Below are 23,661 nucleotides of genomic sequence, written 5' to 3' on the forward strand. Positions count from 1 at the left end.
ATTCTATTAGTTTTTGCCGCGTTATACCTAATAAAAAATCGACAAGTGTCTATTATAATAAAAAAAATATAAATAAATAAAACTTAAAATATATATATTTGAAAAAAAAATAAAAATAGAAAATAACAAATGGGTAGCTACCGAGAGTGGCCTGACCACGTCTGAGGGTGGCGCACGGCCTCTCCTAGGCCTAGTGTAGCCACGTGTCGATTTCCTATTAGGTATGACGTGGCAAATTAATAGAATGGTGGATGGAAAACGAGTTCAGTTAGTATTCGTAATTATAGTTTATTAGAGAGACCTTCCATAAACTTTTTGTGTCACATTGAGTGATTTGTAATTTATATCAACCCCAAGGACCAGTGATATAAATTATATAATTATCCCTTAATTATATGAGTCAGATTAATGTTGACCTATATAATATTTAATATTTATACTCATGTATTGATACGATCTGTACCCGATACCCAATATAGAAGAGAACAATTTTTGATACGAGATACTAAATTAGCAAGCTTGGGCCGATTAGTCTGAGTACTTTTAATTAAATGTCTCGAATTAGTATTAATCTGTATAATCCTGTAATCGTATATTTTGATAAAATCAGAACCCAACAAATTAGTAGCACACGTGTGGACCCACTACTACCACCCTTCCTCCAGAAACACACTGCGAATTGCGAAACGAAGTCCTTCGAAGCTAACCAACCATTTTGACAATAATCCCGCTCCCGGGCAATTAAATCCCAATTAAGAACAAGCTTCAAAAGCACTCTTTCACCTCTTCGATCCGAAGCAAAACCCAAATCCTTTCAAAGTTTCTCTCTTCCAGCTTCTCTCCGACTCCTGCATTGAATTGAATTCTTTACCAGAGCTCTCTCTATCTCTCATTTTTGAGGAATTATTAAATTAATCGTGTTTCATTATAGATGGCGGTTTTTGCAAAGAAGCGAGGGACGCTTGGATTCTGGTACTGCATTGTGGTGATTTTGATTTACGCGAGGAATTGCAATCCCGTGAGATCTGACAAGGAAATGAGGGAGAGGTTCTACGGGAACTTGTTGAACTCGTCCGCACCGGATTCCAGCGACGGAAGCATAGCCCAAATGTTTGATCGGGTCCTCGAGAAGGAGTTCTCCGAGAATGATCAGCCTGAAGGTCAGGGTTTCGGGATCTCAAGTTTCGTTTCTCGTAATTTTTTAGGTTTTGCATTTTCGAGCTTTGTTTGGCTGGGGAGAAAATTCAGGGAAAAAATTTCGAAATCTGGAATAATAAGTTAATTTAAGTGAAATTAAAAATGGTTGTATTAGGGTGGATGCTGTCGTTTGAGCGTGTCCGGAAGCAAGAGAGATGCCTTAAGAAAAAGGATTCTCTGTTCTTTTTGTCAGCAACCAAACACGGCATTAGGTTTAGCATAAAATTATTGAGACGGTTTGTTGCGACTAAGATGGTACATTGCTTACTGAAATGAAAAATACCATGTAGAGGAAGCCGCAAATTAATCAAACTTGTAGAATTGTAAAACAACCAACCAGGGTGACTTAAATGATTCCTGACCTCAAAACGGCTTATAACAGGTGTATAAGCCTCCAAACTTTAATCTCTAATCTTTTGTGATTCAAGTTGAATAATCTGAAATGTTGATTAAGGGTCAATTTGGTAGGGGTGTGGCTTTTGAAGCTGTAGTTGTTTCGAGCAGCTGGCCTTCTCAAAAGCCGCCTAAAAAGCCCAAGCCGCACTACAAAAGAGGAAAAGAAAAAGCCCGTTAAACAGGCTGCAAATAGTTTGTCTATTTTAAAAGCTGAAGCAACCCTGGAGAAGCCACAAAGAGCCCCACCAAACAGGGTCAAAGAGAGGCCTTGGACAATTCCCAAATAAAATTGCTGAACCTTTATACTATAGAAGGATTTGAGAAAAATCCGGAAATCAAAAGTCCGATATGAGTTTGGTTCAACAGCTTAGATAGATTTTTATGGAATGACAGCAAAAGTGGCACCAAAGAGACAGCAGTATAGCCCCAAAGAAACTGATCAGATAGATATATGGCTGAATGTGCGATAACAGAAGCAGATGGCACTTTCAAACACGTTTACATTCAAGTTTATAGTAGCATTATTAGGCTAGCAGTTATGGAGTTCACTCCGAACTGGCAGTATCTTCGGAGATAGTCACTGAGTGCACCATATGGAGTTGGGAGAGGTGGGTGGTGCACTGCTGTGGTTAATAGTTGGTATGGAGATTGGAAGGCAGAGTTGATGCATCATTTATCCAATACTTTAGAGAGGGTGTAATGTGAGGACTTGGGGGGGGGCTTTTATGGCGTGGCACCACTAGTAGGAAGAAGTTCAATGTGAAGTCATATCTGAAGTTCCTCATCGGGGAGGGAGGATGTAGTTCAATCCAGCCGTGTTTTAAACAATTTCATGGTTGACAATCTGTCCCCAAAAGGTGCTGTATAAAAGAGATAGGGAATCAGTGACCACATTCTTCAACTTCTGGTAGCTAGGGAAATTTTATGTCTTTTTTTCATGTTCTTTGCTGTGCGTCTGGATCTATGTTTGTCCTAGAGGGTCTGACGTGGGAATTGATCTAGTATGAAGCTTTTGGAGTGTTGGTGAGGGGCATTTAGCAAGGTGAGGCATATGTTGCTTGGAAGACAGTGCGGCAGTGCCATTAGGTGTGATTTGGTGTATTTGGAATGAGTTCAATGGGTGAGCTTTGTGGGGGACTAAGCTTTTTTTTTTGATAGGTAAGAATACTTTATTAAAAAAAGCGTAAGGCGCCCCTAAATACACAGGAAGTATACATAGAAACAACCAAAGCTAACCCGCTAAAACCCAATAGAACCAACAAAACCTGAACCCCTCGAAAACGAAGAAAAACCCCAGACTAAAAAACCAACTAAGAACAAAAAAAAAACCACCACCCACCCACCAAAGCACACAAACCTACATCATGTGTGCCTTGCCTTTCCTACTCCTAGAAGGAACTTTAGCATCACCATAATCGATTGAGCTATGCAAATTTAGTAGCTCCCTTTTCCCTTTAGACTTTTGGCGCGCCATCATCTTCTCCCGCTGAAAATCTTCTTCCATGGCTTCCCTAATTGCCAAGGCCTCCTCCCCAAAAGCCCCTTCCAATGCCCAATCCAATGGCGATCCATCCCAAAAGTCATCTTCCTCCTCCCAATCCACAATCTCTCCGTTGTGATCAAAACCGAAGAATCCAGTTCTTTCAATGGAGCAAGGGGAGAAGCAGCCACTCGAAGGAGAGGAAGGTCGTACCACCCCGACCTTCTTGACCTCCCGCAGCACAACGGGAGGGACAGGAACACTCGGGGGAAGATTAAGAAAACCCTTCCTAAACAGATCCTTTTTTGTTGGAAATTCTGTCTTCTTTTTCGCACAAGCCTCTCCACCCGTAACCTTAAGAAGGACAGGATCTGCGGACAGCTTTGAGGCTTCCAAAGAGTCAGCCAGAAGCCCATCATTCCAGACCACTGAACGCCCTGCCCTGAGCTCCCTAGCCCTCCGTATTGCTGAAATGGTCGACTAGGCATCAAGGGGGAAGGGAAGGAACGAACCTTCTTCCCCAACGCAGAATCCCCTAAATGCGAAGGAACAGAAGGGTCGGAGAGTTCTGTCCCACACAGAAGCCCAGTCGACGCCGGAGGCAAAGTCGCCGGCGACATCGTCTTCACAGTCGGCAGAGGAGGGAAGACGAACAAAGGAACCGACTTAACCATAGACAACCCACCCCCAGTTCTATCTTCGCACAAGGGAATCTCAACGGGAGACTCCGACGGAATGAGATCGCACGGCCCAGAGGAAGTCACCAGCGTCGTCTCCGGTGAGAAGCTCGACGTCCGTAAGGAATTATGTTTACTCAGGAAGCGACCCAAACGCAATCCCTTTCGACTCCGTCCGATTCTTGCAAGCCGGCCCAGAATCTTCTTTACAGCCCAGCCCAAATCCAAGTTGAAACCTATGACCCGCTTACTCCACGTGCGCAACTTTGAAATTTCAAATTTCAAACTCGCATGTGGAAACAAAGTCTTACCCATCGAACGATGAGGTTGGTCCTTACCCAACAGATCTAACGAAGGAGACTCCAAGGTAGAACAGTCCAACGCCGACCTCCGATCTGCAACTATCACCCTCACCGTCGGAAGAAGGTCAAGCTCACACACTGGCGTAACCATTCTCCCAGACAAACGACCCCCCACGAAAGGCGCCTTCTTCATGCCAGCGGCCGAACCTGTCTTCAACACCTCCACAAAGGAGGGCCCCTTCGTGACAGGAACCAAACCTGGCCAAGCCTCTACTTTCTTCCCCTTAATCTCCACCGACTCCTGCAAGAACCCATCCCCCCCGCCCATTGAAGCAGAAACGGAAACAGCGATCTTCCTCAGCTCTTCGGAGAATTTGATCCAACCCCACCCTCCACGTCCCTCAGGGATCAGAATAAAACCTTTCCGGCCACCCATCCCGAAAGAAGCTGCCTCTAAGAAACGGCCGGCTTGGTTACACCCTCTTCGAGCAATCAAGACTCTCGAATCTTCCCTGAAAGATTTGATGAAATCTTGATCTTCCGGAAAATCCACAAGAAGCTCCAAAGTTGAAGCCAACCACTCAGAGCAAGGAGAACTAATGAAGATTTTGCCGGAGAAGCCTTTTCTCTTCTCCCCCACCCTCAGCATCGACGCCCCTTCCAGAACCGAGAAGACAAAAGTCTTCGACTCCACGATAAACCTTAACTCCATCTCATAAAACACCCAGAACCCAAACGTCCGACCCAGAGAATGATCACATTTTTGACGAAATGTAGCCACACAGTAACGAACCCCCGTGGGGGACTAAGCTTTCTATTCACAAGATTAGTATTGAATACCATCTACCTTCCACTTTTGGCTCTTGGTTGAACAGAGTTTGATGATGCTCTTCCTCTAAATAGAGGGGCGGGGGAATAGAGAGAAAAGCTTTTGGCCTGGAAAACTTTGCCTCCATGTCTAATGTGAAGTTTCTGGTAGGAGCTTATCAGTTGTGCCTTTCAAGGAATTGAGGTGTCATACTCCTTTTGGGGCTATTTGCATTGCCTGAAGAAATTCCCCTTTTTTTTTCTTTTTCTTTTTCTTTTTTTTCTCTTTCTGATTTAACTTTAATAAGCCTTTAGGGTTGGGGTCATTTTTATGGATGATATGTGATTGGGCCTTGATTTTTGTGGTCCTTATCTGTTTTATTAAAAATTAAAAAAAAAAAAAAAAAAATCAACAATAAGATACCCTTATATCAGATTCTTTTGGGCTTTAAAGATTAAGATGATAGATTCAAAAGCCAACAAGTTAAGCACTTATTGGTGGTAAGAAAAGAAAAGTAAAGGGAAAAAAAATAAAAAGAATGGTAAAAGACTACTTCAAAGTCTTGGAAGTTTTTTATAGAGTAAGAGTTATAGGATACATTTTCACTGGGAAAGATATAGGATCTTGTTAGCTTGACTAGTGTGTCAAAACATGACTACACTAATTCCGAATTATCGTGACAGCCATAGTTCCTGTGTTTTATTTAATGACTTAATACCTGTGAATTATCCAGTTGATAAAACCTGACGGTTATTAAAGACTGGCTAGTCTCTAGATGTGTTTAGAGAAACATATATAAAAAGTACACTTTGGCTTTTCTCTATTTCTGTGTTCTTGGAATTTATTATTGACTGTCTTTCTCCATGTCAGAATGTGATGTTTCTTTGACTTCTTTTGTTTGGCCATGAGATGAAGCAAATTTTCCGTCACTTTCTTTTCAATATATGCAATTTTTCATATATTCTGGAGAATGTCATGTATTTCATCCAATCCTGCTCTTCAGTACTGTGGTAATATGCTTGTCTATTTGCTTAAAATTTGGACTCCTAGTATTGATTGCATCTTGACCACAAATGTTCTCACATTTTATTCCTTCGTGTTTGATCTTTCGTTTAATGCTGTTTTGATATCATTCTGCTTTTCACTTTACTAGGATCTGATGGAAGCAGCTTCAACAGCAGTGTAGCCGATCAACAAGTAGGTTTGGTTTTTTCCTTTAAGATGTATCGGACATACTGCAATAATTGGCATGATTTTCCACTAATGTAATAGGGTAGTGCAATCTTTTCTGTGATCTATGGATTTATTTCTGAAAAGAACAAAAAAAAAAAAGTAAAAAAAAAATCAAACTATGACCCCTTTTTTTCTGGATTATTTTCTTTTAAAAAATTTCAGATTGGTTTTGGCTTGAGCTGTCATATAAAGGCGGCTGCACATGTTCCCTTGTGATGCAGCATGTCAGTAACTTGAATAAATGAATGAATGAATAAAATAAACTTTGGTTGGGATCTGACTTTTGTATATGCCTTAAGTCATGCTTCCCAAACCACTAGTCCACAATGTGGCTGATCATTGCTTCGTCTAAATTTCATGAGAGAGCTTGGCTTCTTCATAGGCTATGTTAGGTTTTTTAAGAAATCACACATGATAGAACAAAATTTGGGTGATATTTGTTTCCCGGTTGAATACTTTGGCTCTTGCACCACTCGTGATTATGTTATCTATGTAAAGATGTGTCTTGATTATGTTTCACAGGCTGTACTGGAGACTGTGGCTAAAATCACTCATGAGAAGACCAAGAGAAATGATACACAAGAAGCAAAGTATGGGAATGTGTAAAATATATCTGTTGCTAATGTGATTGCATTCTTAAAATTTGTTGAATGTATATTTTCCATTTTATTATTATAGAAACAAGACACTTTTTCACTTGTTTTGTTTATCAGTGGCACAAGGTCATTCCAGTTCCAAGATGTTTTTTCCATAGAGAATGAAGATACTGATGACATGACTACCTTGATTGACAAAAAGGTGCGCCAAATCTTTTGGGAGATTCATAGCTATTCATGCTTTGAATTTCATCCACACTAACTTCTCTTACTTGATGGTAGGACAATGTCTTTGTGATGTCAAACAAGAAATCGAAATATCCAGTTCTTCAAGTAGATTTGAGGTAAATCTTTCATATCTTTTGTCCTGTTTATAACACATGAAAAATTTAGGGCCTGTCTGGTTTATGACTCAAAAAATGGATTTTAACTGTTTCTTAAATGAATTCAAAGTTGGTAAAAGCTTGCCCTATTTGGTTTTGTTTTTATTTTTAAATGGCAGTGTTTCGAAAACATGGGGAATGAAAATTAGTTTTTAAAATCAAACACCTTCTCTGATTTCTGTATTTTCAGGAAAAAAAAAATGTCATTTGAAAAGCTGGAGTTGGCCATTGCAGATGGACGTTAGTGTTTTAATTTGTCTATGCACAAATTTTGTGTTCTCTAGGTAATAGCATTTCTCAAATATGGCTTTCCTCCAAACTGACCCTAGATGTTGGAATTACAATCTGTTTGTTTCTGGGGTGTATAGTTCTTGAAAACCATGATTGAAGTTGTTTAATTTGATTTATGTACTGCCTTAGATTTATGCCTTATTAGTTCTGTTTTACATTCTGGCAGATTGATCTCAGACTTGGTGGTTGTCATAGTTTCTGCTGCTATTGGTGGAATTGTTTTTTCCTGTTTGGGGCAACCGGTTTGTATTTGTAAATTGTTGTATTCTTTTTTTCTTTTTCTTTTTCTTTTTTTTCAATTGCATTGCATTTATGTCCATTCATCAGGTGATTTAGGTGATACAAGTTTTGATATTTTCTTTCATTTATTTTGGATAAATATTTTAGGTTATTGTGGGCTATCTTCTTGCCGGCTCGCTTATTGGACCAGGGGGGCTGAAATTCATTAGCGAAATGGTACAGGTATGTTGTTGTGAATAGTTCAAGAACATTGTTTCTGGAAGTCAGAATGCTTGTTCTATTATCATTTACTGGTAGTTCATAAAGGGTGGAGACAGTGGGGTTGGTCAATTGATTTTCCTTTTTCCACGTTTCACTCAAAGAATTGAAGGAAGATAGTGCATTTTCATGAAGTTCTTACTTTTATTCTGTTAACTTTGGCTAAAAAAAATGTTTTCTCAGTGATGGTGTTTTCAGAAATTCACTTTAATGGGCCTCTCTAAATGCCCTTGACTATATAAAACCAGTATTGAACTAAGGGCTCGAACAGTAATTTCGATAGAATAGGAAAAGCGCCAACCTATCAAACACCTGAAAATTTTCTCCACACATCTTCCAACTTTCCCAAAAATACACGGAGTTTGCTGTCTTATCCAGCAGTACTCTATATGACATGACTACCTAGGTGTTAATGGTTAACTTAATTGAACTTGAGATAGAGGGAGCGACCAAGATGAGGAGCATGCACATGGCGCGCATGTTTCAGTTAAATATCCCATGTTCATGTACATTAGCCTGCATTGACTAAAATAGGCTCAGTCAAGTTGAGTCAGATTATATTCTGTGGAATTTCATGTACCATGATTTGGTCTACCATGTTACCTGCAACCTAGGATCTATAGTGACAAGTTCTCATCATCTCTAATTACAGGTTGAAACTTTTGCACAGTTTGGTGTTGTCTTTCTTCTTTTTGCTTTGGGGCTGGAGTTTTCTTTGACAAAGGTATATTTTTCTCAGCTTTGGAAATCATATGCACCATATATCATACAGCAGCTTATTGTGAAAGTCCTGTAGCAATACTTTTTTTAATTTCTTTGGAGACACTAATTTCACTTGTGTTTGATGCAGTTAAAAGTTGTCGGGCCTGTTGCTGTTCTTGGTGGTTTACTTCAGATAATCATATTTATGTTCTTGTCTGGCATAACTGCCATGGTATAGTTCTGAGAGTATCCAATCTGTTTTTGTTTTTGTTTTTTTCTTTTTCTTTCCTAGTGACAAGATATAATTCCTGTCAAAACAGATGCTGACCTTGAACACTGCTAACATTACAGTTATGTGGAGCAAAGTTGTCTGAGGGTGTATTTGTTGGTTCATTCTTATCGATGTCATCAACAGCAGTGGTATTCTTCTAGACCATTATTTAACACTAAAATTTCTCTTTTTTCCCCTGGTTGCTGCTTGCCAAATGTTTAGTGCTTTTAATGCTCTTTTTTTATTACCCTTTACCAGGTGGTAAAGTTTCTGGTAGAACGGAATAGCAGTAATGCTCTTCATGGTCAAGTTACAATTGGGACACTTATTTTTCAGGTATCTTGTAAACTATTTTTAATCAGATGGTAAATCGATCAATCTTTAAATCATGTTGAGTTAGAAAGCAGGCTATGTTTGTTAAACTGTTCAAAAGTTCTTTTCTGTTTTCAAACTCAAAACTACACTTTTCTAAAAACATTTGACAAACGAAACAATTGTCAAAACACAAAATATAAATAACTTTTCAAAACTACCTCTAATAGAGGAGAGGGGTGGCCACTTGGCGAACTCTCTCCTGGTTAGAGGTCATCGCGTGGCCACGCCTGTGCAGCTAAGGGTGGCCACATGGCCACCATTCTATTTTTTTATTTTTTTTTTAATTTTTGAATAAGTAAGAAGTCAACCTTCACACTTTTTTTTTTTTTTGATAAGTAGAAGTCAACCTTCACACTTGAAAAAAATAAGCTTATGTTTTCTTAAAAGAAACATGTTTAGTGTTTGTTTCTTTGAAAACACAAAACACTTCTCAAAAAGTTTACTAAATAAACAGGGTTAGTGTTTGTTTCTTTGAAAACACAAAACACTTTTCAAAAAGTTTACTAAACAATTTTTTCGTGTATCCCACAGACAACACTTTTCAAATGTAGACCCACCAAAAACACTGCTAAACTTTCTAAACATCAAAAACGTTTTCAAATTAAAACACAAAAAACACTTTTCAAAATCGTTAACAAACATAGCCTTGATTTTGAAAGTTTATGTGTATTCACTCCTTCACCTTGGATTATTTCAGGACTGTGCTGTTGGCTTACTATTTGCCTTGCTCCCAGTTTTGGGGGGTAACAGTGGCCTTTTGCAGGGAATGATCTCAATGGGAAAGCTGTAAGTCTGTTCCTTAGCAGTTTTCCTTGTGCGGCTCTTTTTCTTTCCCATGTCATCTACTGAAGTCTTGCAATTTTGATTTGCTTTCTTTGGTCAAGCTTAAGTAATTTTGAAAAAGAAATATAGTTGGTTTTTGCATGACTAAAAGGATAGTTGTGACAACACCATCTTATAAATGATATTTATTTAATATGCCCTTTTTTTTTTTTGACATCAGGCTGCTGGTGTTGTCAATATATCTCGCTGCTGCATCTGTATTATCTTGGTCGTTTGTTCCTCGTTTTCTAAAACTGATGATGCAGCTATCATCCCAAGTGAGTTATAAAAACATTAGCTATATTTTGGATTGACTAGTAGTTCTTCGTAAACTTCATTTTGTTTCCCCTTTTTGTGATTCAGACAAATGAACTATATCAGCTTGCTGCTGTGGCTTTTTGCCTATTATCTGCATGGGTAAGTTCCAGATACAGTTATCTCTTGTATTAAGTCTAGTGACTCTTCATTGTGCTGCATTTTTATCTCAATTGTTTCCGTCACAAATAAGTATTCTGCTTGTGGTGATCCCTTTTGTACAACGTGCATTAAATTTTCAATTGCTTGATTTATTGTCCAGATTTTGAGGCTGAGTAGAGGTAGTTGAATTTGGGTTACCATACGTTTTTGGAGAATAGGAAAAATGTTTTGGATAAATTTGCTGAAAAATAGGGGATGAATCTGTTTTATTGAGGTAGAAGAGAAGGTGATCATTGATGAATGTTAGGATAAGTGATTTAAGCATTGAAGTTGAAGAGTTATGAGTTTATTTGAAATAGCTCTATAAGAATAAGTATCATGAAATTTTCATGGATGCCAAATGTCTGGGGCAAGAAGTGCGTTCTTTAACTATAGTATTGCTCATCAACTTTAATTTATTATATGATTTGCTCTGTTTGGAAGTTGGCTCTCACTATAGATATGCATACACATAGTATGTGTGTACTAGTGTGTGTGTATATATATATATATATTTTTTTGATAGGTAATAAACAGAATATTATTAAAAAGCGTAAAAGGCGCCCCTAAGCATACAGGGAGTATACAAAAAGGACACACACACAAAAAAAAGGAAACATCCGAAAAACCCAAAAAAAGAAAATTACATCAAACCCCCATCTTTTTGCCCCTGTCCTGACTAGAACCCATTCCCCTAGCATCGAAATTGATAGAACATTCTAGATTCTTGACCTCTCTTTTCCCCTTTTTTCTTATATATAGTAGGAAAAGTACACACTCCCTTCGAACTATCAGGCAATTTGTAATGTCTCCTCCAAATTTTCAATTGAAGCAATGTTTCCCCCAAACTACCAAAAAATTGCAATGTACCCCTTTTGTCCCACAAAAAGACAAAAATATCCCTAAAAAATATCGAAAAGACACTCTTATAAATTTGAGAAAAAAAAAAAACAGGACTGTAGGTGGGTCTAGTGAAGACCCACGGGCTCAAGGCCACTGTCGTTGGTTACCAGTTTTTTTTTTTTTAAAAATATTTTTCTGATTTCTTTTGTATTTTTTCTAAATTTTTTATGAGGGCATTTTTGTCATTTTTGGTATGGAGGGGTTACATTGCAATTTTCTGGTAGTTTTTTTTTTTTTTTTTGGGGGGGGGGGGGGGGGGGGGGCATTGCTTCAATTGGAAGTTTGAAGAGACGTTGCAAATTGTCTAATAGTTTTAAGGAGGGTATGTGTACTTTTTCCTAATATATATATATATATATATATATATATGTCTAACTATAGAATTTTCTCTTTCTTTCTTTTTCTATAGAGAAACCATTACATAACATTTGGAGATAGGACTTACTAAAAGAAGCTGTCTGGTTCTCATAGTGCAAGGGCCTTTTGGTTCCTGTTTAAGAAATAGTTTTCTGTTTTTAAATTCACAAAAGCAGAAAACAGTGCAAAAACGTGTTGGCAAAACCTGTTCTCAGAGAATTATTCTTGGAAAACAGTCTGTTTTCAGAGAACATCAAGATGATGGATTCTGAAAACTGTTTTATATTTTCAGTTTAGGAAAAACAGAAGGATTGAAAAGATAAAGTTTCTAAGTTTTCTTTTTGTTCTCTGACAAAACACAACCAAAGAGGCCCGCCCTAGAACAAAGCTTTGTTCCTCTATTCTTTTGTTTAAATGTATTTTGAAATCTGACTGGTCTTCTCGAGAATTATTATTATTTTTTTTTTCAATCAAGTTGTGACTCCAATAATGTGTGTGCATCGGTTTGAGCAGTTAAAAGGTGTTTCAGTGTGCAGTACCATGAACATGGTTTTCTTTGGCATCTGTTTTGATTTGTATTAGAGCAAAGATATCAGCATATTCATTCTTCTCTGTTTATTCATGTTGAACTTGGATGATGGGACCCAAAGCATGGAAATTTTTGTGCATAAGAGATTACTATTTGTGCTGGAAAAATGTTGATAAGAAATAAAATAGTTAAGTTTTAATTTTCCCCAAAAAAAGAGGAAGCAAAGACATGAAAATAAGAAAACCTATTGTTTTACTTGTACATTAGTTCTCCCTTGTTAGATTATCTTAATTCGAAGTTAAGATGATGAGTTGCTGTAATATATGACTCCAGTGCAGGATATCGCTGCATATATTAAATATTACCGACTCCTTTTAATATTTTGAATCTTCTTTAACCTTTTCAGTGCAGCGATAAGCTAGGCCTTAGTCTTGAGTTGGGTTCGTTTGTGGCTGGTGTTATGATATCTACTACTGACTTTGCACAACATACTTTAGACCAGGTACTGCTTTTTGTTAGTTATAGTTTATATATTTAGCTTTTGTCTAAAACTAATTTCTACTGGTATTTCATGTTATATTTCTTGTGCTATGTTAGTTTTTGAATAACTAAACTAAGTAGTGTCTAAACTTGGGTAAATGAAGCACACGAATTTGAGAAAATTATGATTGGCATGGAACCTCCTTAAAATTAAATGGCTCTAGTTATGAAAAATGCAATTGCTTCATGGAGATGGATTTAGATTGAAGAGGCTGCTTCATTCTGTATGTCACATGCAAAATTCACTCAACTCCTGTATCAATTGTCATAAGAATAAGGAGACATTACTGATTTGATGCCTTTCTATGCTGTAGGTTGAACCAATTCGTAACTTATTTGCAGCTCTTTTCCTTTCAAGTATTGGAATGCTCATACACGTACAGTTCCTATGGAACCACGTTGATATATTGCTAGCATCTGTTATTCTGGTTATAGTCATTAAGACAGCTGTTGGTGCTATTGTTGCTAAGGCCTTCGGGTATAGCATGAGAACATCATTCCTTGTAAGTTGGCTTGCTTAGCTTGTTGAGTTAATTTCAGATCTAAGTGAAATACATAAATTGTTTGTTTTTGAAAATTTGGTTATTCTTTTATAGGTTGGTGTTTTGCTTGCACAAATTGGGGAATTTGCTTTTGTTCTCTTAAGTCGTGCCTCAAATCTTCATCTTGTTGAGGTTATCTCTCTACTCTCTCTCTCTCTCTCTCTCTCTCTGTGCTTGTGTCTGTGGGGGTTGATTTTTCTTGCTTCATTTCTTGGTCCCTGTTTTTGGTAATGGCTTGTCTCATGGTTGCTCTCCACTGGAATATGTTACTCTAACTGTTACTAGAGGGCCCCATCATACTGATCACTCTCTCTTCTTTCCCCAGAGTGAAGGAATTTGTTTGTTCCAGTAGTTGAGTTCTTCTCTAAGCCTAGAATTTCCTTTTGTAAGAAATGTATTCAATGGCTGTCATGTTTGGAAGTCAAGTACTAGAAGTGTCTTCCAGTCTGATTTTAGACTTACTATGCACCCTAATTGTGTTGATTAGTGATTGGCTGTTCTGAAAGATCAAACCAGACAGGGGATGGAGATATTGGAATGTGTCAAAAAAAAAAACAGTACCAACAATAACTAGAACACCTCATTGCTCAAATTTATAGTACAGATGTTGCACTTGATTTTTGTAATAAAATAGGTTTACTTCAAGCTGCATTCATTGATGACATGGCATTATGGATAATTTATTACTTAATGAATATTATTGATGTAGAATAGCTACAGTAGTTGCAGTCACTTTCTCTGAGCTTTTTTGGAGTTGCTCTTCTTGTCTGTCCACTCCGCAACTAGTGAGCACTAAAGTTATTGGTGAGCCTATGGAACTCTAGCCCAGAGACAGACACAGAAATTTTATGCATGTAGAGATCGAATTGTGTTAGCAATATTTATAAATTTCTGCTCAGTATTATAATTGATGGAAAGACTTGACTTTTGGCCCCCAACATAGAAAAGTAATGCTACTTATACAAAAAATACCTTGGTACTATATTATAGCTGTGCGGTCAGCACAGAGAATACTTATGTCCTTGTTAGATAATACAACCTTTTTTCCTTTTTCTTTTTCTACCCTTGACCTTTAACTGAGCAGTAGAGAGGGTGGTTCATTGGCCTTGTGATGTGGTACATTAGTTTGTAAGCAGTTTTTAAAGAAAAAAAATAAATAAATAGAAATGTAGAAAAGGTGTAATAGAAAAATTTAAATAGTATTTTTAGTGACATTAGAAACTTTGACTAATTAAGTGGCCTATACATATAATATCTTATAAGCATTTTGAATTGGTTTAGAAACTGAGGTCTCAATATATGCAGAATTAGCTGTTTGAACACAGCTTTGCTCATCTTCCAGCACTTTGTGAGTTTAAAATTAATGATCATCCGATAGAGTTTGTTCAATTGTCAATGCTGTACATGAATGAATTGAAGTTGGGTCACCACTGGTTTCCATTGGCATTTCCACTTGAAAAGAGACAAACAGAGAAATTATCACATACCTTTACACTAATTTCGATATTGCATCGCATGCCTTCTTTCTAAGTTCATGCTTTTATGGTTGTCAAAAAAAAATGAAGCAAGGCCACTTGGAGAGGCTTCACTACAATTGTCTTTGCAGCACAAGAAGATCATGTTTTAGTTGATAAGTGTTTGCCTACAATATCAAGAAAGTAGCAGCTTATTTTCATTTGTCAGGTGCCAGTTTTTATGAAGTAGACTAATATGTTTTTCTCTTGCCGTAAGACTCTGCAGTAATGTAGCTTTACCAGTTTTGCAGTTAATCTGCAATATCGCCATAACACTGAATTTTATTGGGTTCTTTCCTTTTTTCTTTTTTGATGTTGATAATTAAAATTTTTGTAACGCAGGGGAAGATGTATCTTCTTCTTCTTGGAACAACTGCTCTTAGTCTGGTAAGTTTCTTTAAGTTGAAACTTAAATTTATTTTCTTCTTCTCTTGAAATATTTATCCTTGTAGCTGATTATGTACAGGTAACAACTCCTCTCCTATTTAAACTGATACCTGCTGTAATGAACTTGGGCGTTCTCATGCACTGGTTCCCCCCCGAGAGCGACACACAGAATGAGGTATCTCTCTCCCTCTCCGACACACAAACACACACAATTAAGTACATACACCTGCAAGGATTGAGTAGTACTACATTGTACAGCTCTTCCTGTGCAGTATTTACTCCCCTACTTTTTACGCTGCACCTTTTGGCTGCATATATATTAGGAGGATACTGTTTGATGCATCTTGAAGTATTTTGTACCAATATAGAAATGTTTGTCTGAAATTGTGAATGCAGATTCAGATTGCAAAGTTTAAAAGCTATGGGGAAAGCATTCTATAGGTGCCGTCGTCTTTGTCTATACGAGATACAAGTTATAACCCTACTAAAATTTTTAAATATAGTCGTATTCCTTCTTTTTCTTCTTGCATTCTTCCTAGTGGACTTTTGGGGAAAAACTTTTTATCTTGAATCTGGATTGTAAAGATGCATAATGCTTAAAATGGATCAGTCTGTAACGACTCGGAGAAAACGCTAGCCACATCTGTTCTGTTACTCCAAAAAGACTAGTCAATTTAGAATTTCCTTAGAATCCTTTATAAAGCTCAGTTTCACATATTAATTAGGCAATATAGGACTTAGGACTTACGGCTATCTTTTATCAACCACCTACTCTATGTGGCCTACTCTTCGTCTTTCTAATGTGGGACAAAGGTATTAGAAACTCTCCATCTTAAACCCTTGACGTCCTCGTCAGGGGCACGTCATGCGGTGTTCTAATTCCACATTGTCTAGTGTTACTAGATGGTTCTGATGTAACTAGCGCTTTTTCCTTAGTCGTTACACAATCACATATAGTGTTGCTAGATGCGGAACCTTGGTAAAACATACATAATGCTTAATCTTTTATCTTCTTCTTCCTTTTTTATTTTTTTTATTATTTCTTAATCTTACGTGGGAAACAAAACATACAATTTCTATTTTTACAGGAGAAAGCTTCCATGATGATTGAAGTGCATAACAGATCATTGTGACCTTCCACGTTCTCGTAGTCTGTAGTCATAGGATGTATTGGTTCTACTGCCAATTCCATTTTTGAAGTTTCGGCTGGCTCGTGACTCGTGAGTATATTCATTCCCCTGAAACTCAACTCAGAGTTATGTACATAGGCATTCATTTTCTGTATGCTTAGTGTATTGTATATAGGAATTCTTTTAGGTCCTACACGTGGCTCCTGCTAGTCAATGACCTGATCGATATCCATATTGCTGCTTTTACAAAGTCAGACCATGTATAATTCTGATTAGTTATGATTTGTATTGTATTAGATGGTGTAGGAAACCGAAACAAAGAAACAGCTTTAAAAGCATTTTCGACTTAAATGAAACATAATTAATTTTTCTTAGCTGTATAGCATGTTATTAAAAAAAAAAAAAAAAAAAAAAAACCTTTGCTTCTGTACTGAGATGGACTGTACAGAATTAAATTTCATATAATGACGAAATTAAGATTATGGTCGAATTAGTTTTACATTGGGCTTGTAAGAAGTAAAAACTGAGATGGACTGTCAATTTCTTTTTGGAATGACCATGGAATGGAAATAGGTCCGGGGCCAGGCCAGCAATTTGTGCGGTACAATCCAGTAAACAAAGTGAAAGTATTAAACCAACCCACTTTGTTCTCTTTAAAATCAATATTTGTTACATAACACGATTAAATGAGCCCGTTATGTAACATTGATGTTTCAGAATAAGCTTGATGGGTAGGTTTTAGTGAACTTCTTTAGGTGATTTTACGGGTAAATTGTTTTTGTTATTATGTTTTGAATAGTGTTAGTGTTTTTTTTGTTTGAAAAAATGTTTTGATTTGACATAAATGTGAAAATTGTCTGAAGAAATTTTTTTTTTTTGTGGGGTTCATATTTGAAAAAAGAGTAATGTTATTTTATACAATTGGGATGACGTGACAGTGAAAATTAATTAATTAATTTTTTTTTAAAAAAAAAAAGTGTTAATCCAAGAATTGATTGTCATATTGAAGTTTACTAAATAACATTACGTTTGAAAAATGCTTTTTTATAGAGTATACCTGCTTATTTTAAGAAACACTAACTTTTTTCATGCGTACACCCTAATTTTTTTTTTTTTAAAAAAAAAAAAATTAATTTTTAACAAATGTTAAGCACTTGTTTTGTCAAATATTCCTACAGTAAAGGAAGAATGTGAATTTAGAAAAGGTGTGTTAAGGAGGGTTTTGAGTTGTTTGTTATATTTATTTTAAGGAAAAAAAACAAAAAAAGGGGGCGCATGGAATCTAAACTAAAACATGATTTTTTACTATTTAAATATACAACTTTTTACTATTTTGTCTAGGTGACAATGTGGTCTTTCACTTTATTTTATTTTTTAAAAATAAAAAACTCTAAAGCTAGTAGGAAACTACCTTATTATATAAATAAGATGATAAAAAATTGTATCTCAAACAACACCGTCTTTTCAAGAAAAAGCAGCTCGGACTCGGAGTATTTGCTAGCACGCTGTCTCTCTCTCTCTCTCTCTCTCTTTTGTTTGGTCGCTAAAGAAAAGTGGTTTTCTCTTTAGTATTCGTGTGTTGGGTAAGCCTGTTGGGACCAGGGCTTGGCCTGTTAGTGGAGTATATGAATTGATGGGCTCAACCCTCCTAATAATTTGTGATTGGCCACCAAAACCCTTAAAACAGTTTCACGTTTACGCACTCAACCCAAGCCGTTGATTTCACATTAAATTAGCGACAGTGATTGTAATACCTCATTAAACAAATTTAATCTGGTGCTTTTATCAACTAAACTCTCTAAAAGGCTTGAAAAAAAAAAAAAAAAAAAGAAGAAGAAGAAGAAGAAGAGAGAGACAGAGCGAGCAATCCTCCGAGCTGCTTTTTCTAGAAAAAGCGGTGTTGTTTTAGTTTAGTCTTCCAAGTCTTCTTCTTCGACTCCGAGAGAGAGAGAGAGAGAGAGAGAGAAATGGAGGTTCAAGGTGTGGTTCGATGCCAGCGAATTGGGTGCAACGCCACCTTCTCCGAGGACGACAACACCGAAGGTTCTTGTCGATTCCATGATTTGGTAATTGCCCTGTTTTCTTTTCACTAATTCTTTTTACGGCATTATCTTTGTCTCTGTTTATACTAAATTATGTCAATTTCTATTTCTCAATTTTATTAACTTGAACTTTTTTCTTCTTCTTCTTCTTCTTCTTCTTTTTTCAATTTTCTATTGATATTGGACTTCTCTGCGCTGGCGTATCCCTCTTGTCAGGGAGTAAGTATTTCTCTGTTCATTTCTCTTTTTTAAGAAAATATTCTTTAGTTTTTTTTCCAATATATTTCTTTATGTTTCTTTGCAATTAAGTAGCTTCATTGTTTTCTCTTTTTTTTTTCTTTTTTTTTTTCCCCTTAAATCCAGCCTATATTTCATGATGGAATGAAAGAGTGGAGTTGTTGCAAGAAAAGAAGTCATGATTTCAGCTTATTTTTGGATATTCCAGGGTAAGTGCCTTTTTTTTGCAATTTATCAATTGTATTCTTTTTACGAACTCTCTTGCTAGCTTGATGTGGAATTTTTCGCTTTGATTTGAGTTAGTATGCCTCACCAATAGAATAAGTGGATTGAGTAAGACCCTATTTCTCTTGGCCCCAAATGCTTAGTAAATTGACTTGTATCATGCCTTATCAGATATGGATCATGTCCACTGCTTGTGGTACACTCGGCTGAGTTTTTTTTTTTGGGGGGGGGGGAGAGAGAGAGAGAGAGAGAGAGAAATCTCTAGATCATAGTATATTGGTTAAATCTTTGTGAAGAATCCAAACACCTTTTGTAAAAAGCGCCCTCCATTGTTAGGGAGCTGGAAGGAAACTCCTGGATACATTCCCCAACCTCTTAAAAGGAGGAGAAGAATTTAAAGAACATATTGCTACTCCCCATAAGCTTCTATCAGGCCCTTAATTATGGTTTTAGTGTTAAACTTAATCCCTCATGATGCCTATTTCTTATTCTACATGAACTTCGGGACTCTGATGCCCCCTGAAAATCTAGCAATATGTCAATTAGTGAATTTTAGTAACCATGATGAATAGTTACAGTGAGGAACTGAGTTTATCTTAGGGAATACATCATAATATTACTGCCGGTGCTGAATACATATTCAATGAGTTTTCTGCTGAACACACCCAACTTTTGTTCTCTAAACACTCTTGGACATTATATGTCAGTCAAAGATACATATCCTGCTCCCAGCTATCAGGCAATTAGATAGTTGATTGATATCACCATTATATATTGGTGATTGGATGTACATGGAGTAACATGGTGATCAGAGCACCTCACTGACTTGTATCCTTGTCCCATTGACTGGTTCATGTCAACTTCTATCTTGTTTTTATTGTTTTTTGTTATACAATTCATTGGGTAATAGATTAGTGCAGTAATTGCCAAATGGTTATCCACAAGTTTGATCCTGTCTCTTACCCAGTTGACCCCTTTAAAAAGGGAATATCTCATCATTCTTATGATAGGTTGGTTTCTTCTTTACTGATTTAATCTCATGGAATGCAACATATGGACATATTGAATTAACTTCCGACTGAAACTATGATGGTGATGCTTCATCTAAAGTGTTACCATCAGAGAATTTGCTTCCTGCTTTTGTTGTTTTCAACAACCAAAGTTAAGCATGTGACTTTAGAGTGAGAAAGGAGACGAATGCCAGTTCCACTAGAACTTTCACATGGGGAAATGGTCCTTTAATCAAACTCTAATTGATGTGATGGATGAGGGTGGAGAAAGCTTTGAGGTGAGGTAAGCTGTGCTGACATGGCACATACCTGTAGCAGCCTGGTTCGAAAATATTTGAATAGGTAACTTTCATGATGTTGTCAGTTTTTTTCTGTTTTTTACTAAGTTCATGGAACTATCAGATTGGACGTAAATGTTAAATCTTTATTATTGATTAATTTAAATTAGGTTTCCGGTCTGTTGAAGCAGCTCCTAAACATGTGAAGAATAGCTAGTTTTTTCACCCATTGAATATTTTCCTTAATTGATTTATGCCTGTGGTAAATATCGAGATACTAGTAGCAAAGTCTTATTCCATTGCAATTACTGCTGCACCTACTGTTATCTTGACATGTGTCTTAAATTATGTTTGGTCACCCATTGAATATTTTCCTTAATTGATTTATGCCTGTGGTAAATATCGAGATACTAGTAGCAAAGTCTTATTCCATTGCAATTACTGCTGCACCTACTGTTATCTTGACATGTGTCTTAAATTATGTTTGGTATAAGTTTTAAAAGTTTTCTTTATTAATGAAGATGTAAGACAGGCAAGCACACAACCGAGAAGCCAGTGTTGAAAACTCCTCCAAAGAATCCAGCTCCTGCTCCCTCTTCAAATTCTACAACAGATGCATCTTCAAAACAGACTTGCTCTAGGTGCCGCCAGGGTTTCTTTTGCTCTGATCATGGTAATCTCATGTGTATCCTTTTAGTTTGGTAGGTTAATAGTTAGTTGATTTGGTTATCTCATATAAATGAAATACTTCAAATATTGTTTGGTGGTTTAGCAAGAGCATGAAATACATTTTATTGAGGCTGTGACCTCACCCCCTCTGGATGTGATGTTTAGGGGCAGGAAAAGCCATTTGGTCTGAACACCATTGGCAAGTAGGAGAATGAAACATTAATGGGGTCAAGGCAATAAACTCTGAGTCTCACCATGATTTTAGATGAAAAATTGGTAATGATACATTTCTTAAAGCCTAGAATGACCCCTCAAGTGCAACTACAACTGCCATGGAAAACAATGAAGGCTCATGAGCAGAACTAAAGTTCCCTGTATAATGGGGCCATTTTCAATGAATGTCTACTCCATTATAATGCTTAGAAATTGGGCTATAAGATAGTTAAATTTTTGTATTCTAGTCAATGGTTTTTGGACCAACTAGCATATTTCCCCCCATAAATAAGGGGTGGAATGATGAAGTCACAGGATCAATATCCTCTCAAATTATTTGCCGGAATTTGAGAGAATTCGGGCAGGTGATTGTGAGAAATCATTTATGAAACCCACTTGACTGGACAAGTGATTGGGCAGCCCAATTTTTATTTGGTCAGGTGAGTCCCATAAGTAGTTTTTCACAATCATCTGCCTGAATTCGCTTAAATTCGAACAAATAATTTGAGAGTATCCTGATTCGAAGTCACAAGTTCAATCCCACACAAGTGTAGTTGCATTTAGGATCATATTAAAAACAAAAAAAGAAAAAAAAAAAAAAAAAAAAAAAAAAAAAAAGGTTTTAGCGATAAATCCGCTGATACTTTATTCCTTGGAGCATTCACAGCAACTTCCCTATAGGGGTCCTGTTCCCTACATTTTAGGGAAAATTTCAAGAAAGTCATAAAAATCGTCCCACAATAGCTTCCGTACAATTTTCTATTCCCTGGATTGGGAAGAACTATTCACTTCTCATTCTATTGTTTAATAATAAAAAAATAGACCTCTCTCCTCTCTCCTCTCTGGGCATTTCTTCCTCTCTCTCTCTGCCATCACTGCTCATCTCTCTCATCGCCATCTCTCATCTCTGCTCCTCATTTCCTTGTGCATCTCTCCATTCCTCTCTTCTCTCTGCGCACAGCATCACTGCTCTGTCTCTCCGATCGTCTTTGGCACTCTACAACATGCATCCGGCATCCACCACCCCCACCTTCGATCTCCACCGCCACCTGAAACCCCAATCCAAGAGCGAAATTCCCTCACAGGCACGACCCCCCACTGACGGCTCCAGAACCCGCCGGTGCACGAATCGACGATGCAACCATCACGTGTTCGAGTTCAAGACCGAATCAAACGCGAAATCAAGGTTTTTGGTCTGGAGTGAGATTTGATCTTTGGGCAATCGGACGGGAAGTGACAAACCAATGGCGATAGAGATAGAGTTAAAACCAGGTGCTGATGGTGGTGGGGAAAAAAAGAACCAAAGTGCTTGAAGAAGTTGAAGAGTGGGATTTTTTGTCAATTCTATGGGTGTGGACTCTGCATCTTGTGGGAGAAGACAACAAGAGAGAAGAACAAAAAAATAATAATAAAAAATAATAAATTTAAATTAAAAAATTATATTTAATTGATATAGGGAAAAGTAAAAGGAAGCTGCTGCGGGAATTTTTTTGATTGGGAAGCAAAAAGTGTTTTTGTTCCCTATACATAGGGAAAATAGTTGGGAAGAGAAGGGAAGCTGCTAGGAATGCTCTTAGCTTCTCCACTTTTCCAGAAACAATTTATTTTCTTCGTGAGCTGAAGCCAGTCTTGTCTTTTATAGGTTCACAAGCTAAAGAGATTAATCCAAAGCCTTTAAATGTGGACACAACTGCACCTACCAAGATTAATACAAATTCCGAGAGCTCTCCTGCTCCAGCAAAGAAGGTAGTTGATATAAATGAGCCCCAGACATGCGGAAATAAAGGATGTGGTAAGACTTTCAAGGAAAAGGATAATCACGAGACTGCATGCAGTTACCATCCTGGACCCGCTGTTTTCCATGACCGTATGAGAGGGGTGAGATACTTTTTTTTTTGTTTTTTTAAAGTCTCCTTATCATTATAAATCTTCATTGGTAACTAAATCTTAAAACATGCTTTAATGGTACATATGATATTGCAGTGGAAGTGCTGTGACATTCATGTGAAGGAATTTGATGAGTTCATGAGCATTCCGCCTTGCACCCAGGGATGGCATGCCGCATAATGCCGATCCATCATCTTAAACAAGCAGGGACCTGCAAGGATGAGGTGTTTCCATTGTGACTTTTTCCTTAAAGTTGTTTTTTTAGGTTGATACTGTTCTCTAATGTTGTCTTTCTGTTAGAATGAACTTATTTGGTCTCTGTTATATCATTGGTAAGAAACTGTTATATCATTGAGATTTGAGATTTGAGATTTGAGATTTGAGATTTGAGATTTGAATGGGTATTTTGCAATTCTGTTAGATTGAATTTCTTTGTTGGTTCAACTTCGGAAGTCTCTCATACAGAAGAAAGTTGCCGTCTTCCTTATTTTTCATGTAGAGGAGTCACTTTTGATTTACTTTAATTGTAAAACGTAATTATTGTTCGTTCTAAGCTGACTTCTTTTTATTATTATTATTATTTGTGTATGTAAACACCGACTTGTTGAAGTCCAAGGGTAAAAAGCAAAGTGGATGAGTGTCTCAGACTTAGTACTCTGTAGGTGTACAGACGAGAGGATTGAGACCGACAATGATAGGTACTTGTGAGGA

At 37.0% G+C, this 23,661-nt stretch overlaps 2 protein-coding genes across 5 annotated transcripts; both read left to right on the top strand.

Moving 5' to 3' along the window:
• The first annotated feature begins 623 nt into the window (after positions 1-623).
• LOC133861848 (K(+) efflux antiporter 5) lies at positions 624-16,763 on the top strand. Of its 4 annotated transcripts, XM_062297665.1 has the most exons (22): positions 625-819; positions 932-1,160; positions 6,014-6,057; positions 6,616-6,683; positions 6,807-6,891; positions 6,972-7,033; positions 7,530-7,605; positions 7,751-7,825; positions 8,514-8,585; positions 8,712-8,795; positions 8,915-8,983; positions 9,093-9,170; positions 9,907-9,995; positions 10,213-10,309; positions 10,395-10,448; positions 12,683-12,778; positions 13,131-13,319; positions 13,413-13,490; positions 15,215-15,259; positions 15,339-15,434; positions 15,656-15,731; positions 16,348-16,763. In XM_062297665.1, exons 2-21 carry the CDS (start codon positions 932-934, stop codon positions 15,698-15,700), a joined length of 1,731 nt encoding a protein of 576 aa, XP_062153649.1. In that variant the 5' UTR covers positions 625-819; the 3' UTR covers positions 15,701-15,731; positions 16,348-16,763. The 4 variants fall into 4 exon arrangements, with proteins under 4 accessions (XP_062153650.1, XP_062153649.1, XP_062153647.1 ...); XM_062297666.1 differs by having other exon boundaries at positions 624-1,160; positions 15,656-15,700; XM_062297663.1 differs by having other exon boundaries at positions 625-1,160.
• Positions 16,764-18,631: 1,868 nt separating this feature from the next.
• LOC133861862 (cysteine and histidine-rich domain-containing protein RAR1) lies at positions 18,632-23,333 on the top strand. Its single transcript, XM_062297680.1, has 5 exons — positions 18,632-18,650; positions 18,795-18,877; positions 20,703-20,854; positions 22,706-22,941; positions 23,047-23,333. Exons 2-5 carry the CDS (start codon positions 18,813-18,815, stop codon positions 23,128-23,130), a joined length of 537 nt encoding a protein of 178 aa, XP_062153664.1. The 5' UTR covers positions 18,632-18,650; positions 18,795-18,812; the 3' UTR covers positions 23,131-23,333.
• The last annotated feature ends 328 nt before the right edge of the window (positions 23,334-23,661 follow it).

This window comes from Alnus glutinosa, chromosome 2 (assembly GCF_958979055.1).
Source record: "Alnus glutinosa chromosome 2, dhAlnGlut1.1, whole genome shotgun sequence".
Lineage (NCBI taxonomy): Eukaryota > Viridiplantae > Streptophyta > Magnoliopsida > Fagales > Betulaceae > Alnus > Alnus glutinosa.

Coding starts and splice junctions, on each gene's coding strand:
- LOC133861848 (XM_062297666.1), top strand. CDS start 932: ATGGCGGTTTTTGCAAAGAAGCGAGGGACGCTTGGATTCTGGTACTGC. Junction 6,058..6,615: donor GCAGTGTAGCCGATCAACAA/GTAGGTTTGGTT, acceptor TATGTTTCACAG/GCTGTACTGGAGACTGTGGC. Junction 13,491..15,214: donor CAAATCTTCATCTTGTTGAG/GTTATCTCTCTA, acceptor TTTGTAACGCAG/GGGAAGATGTATCTTCTTCT.
- LOC133861862 (XM_062297680.1), top strand. CDS start 18,813: ATGAAAGAGTGGAGTTGTTGCAAGAAAAGAAGTCATGATTTCAGCTTA. Junction 20,855..22,705: donor TTTCTTTTGCTCTGATCATG/GTAATCTCATGT, acceptor TGTCTTTTATAG/GTTCACAAGCTAAAGAGATT. Junction 22,942..23,046: donor TCCATGACCGTATGAGAGGG/GTGAGATACTTT, acceptor ATGATATTGCAG/TGGAAGTGCTGTGACATTCA.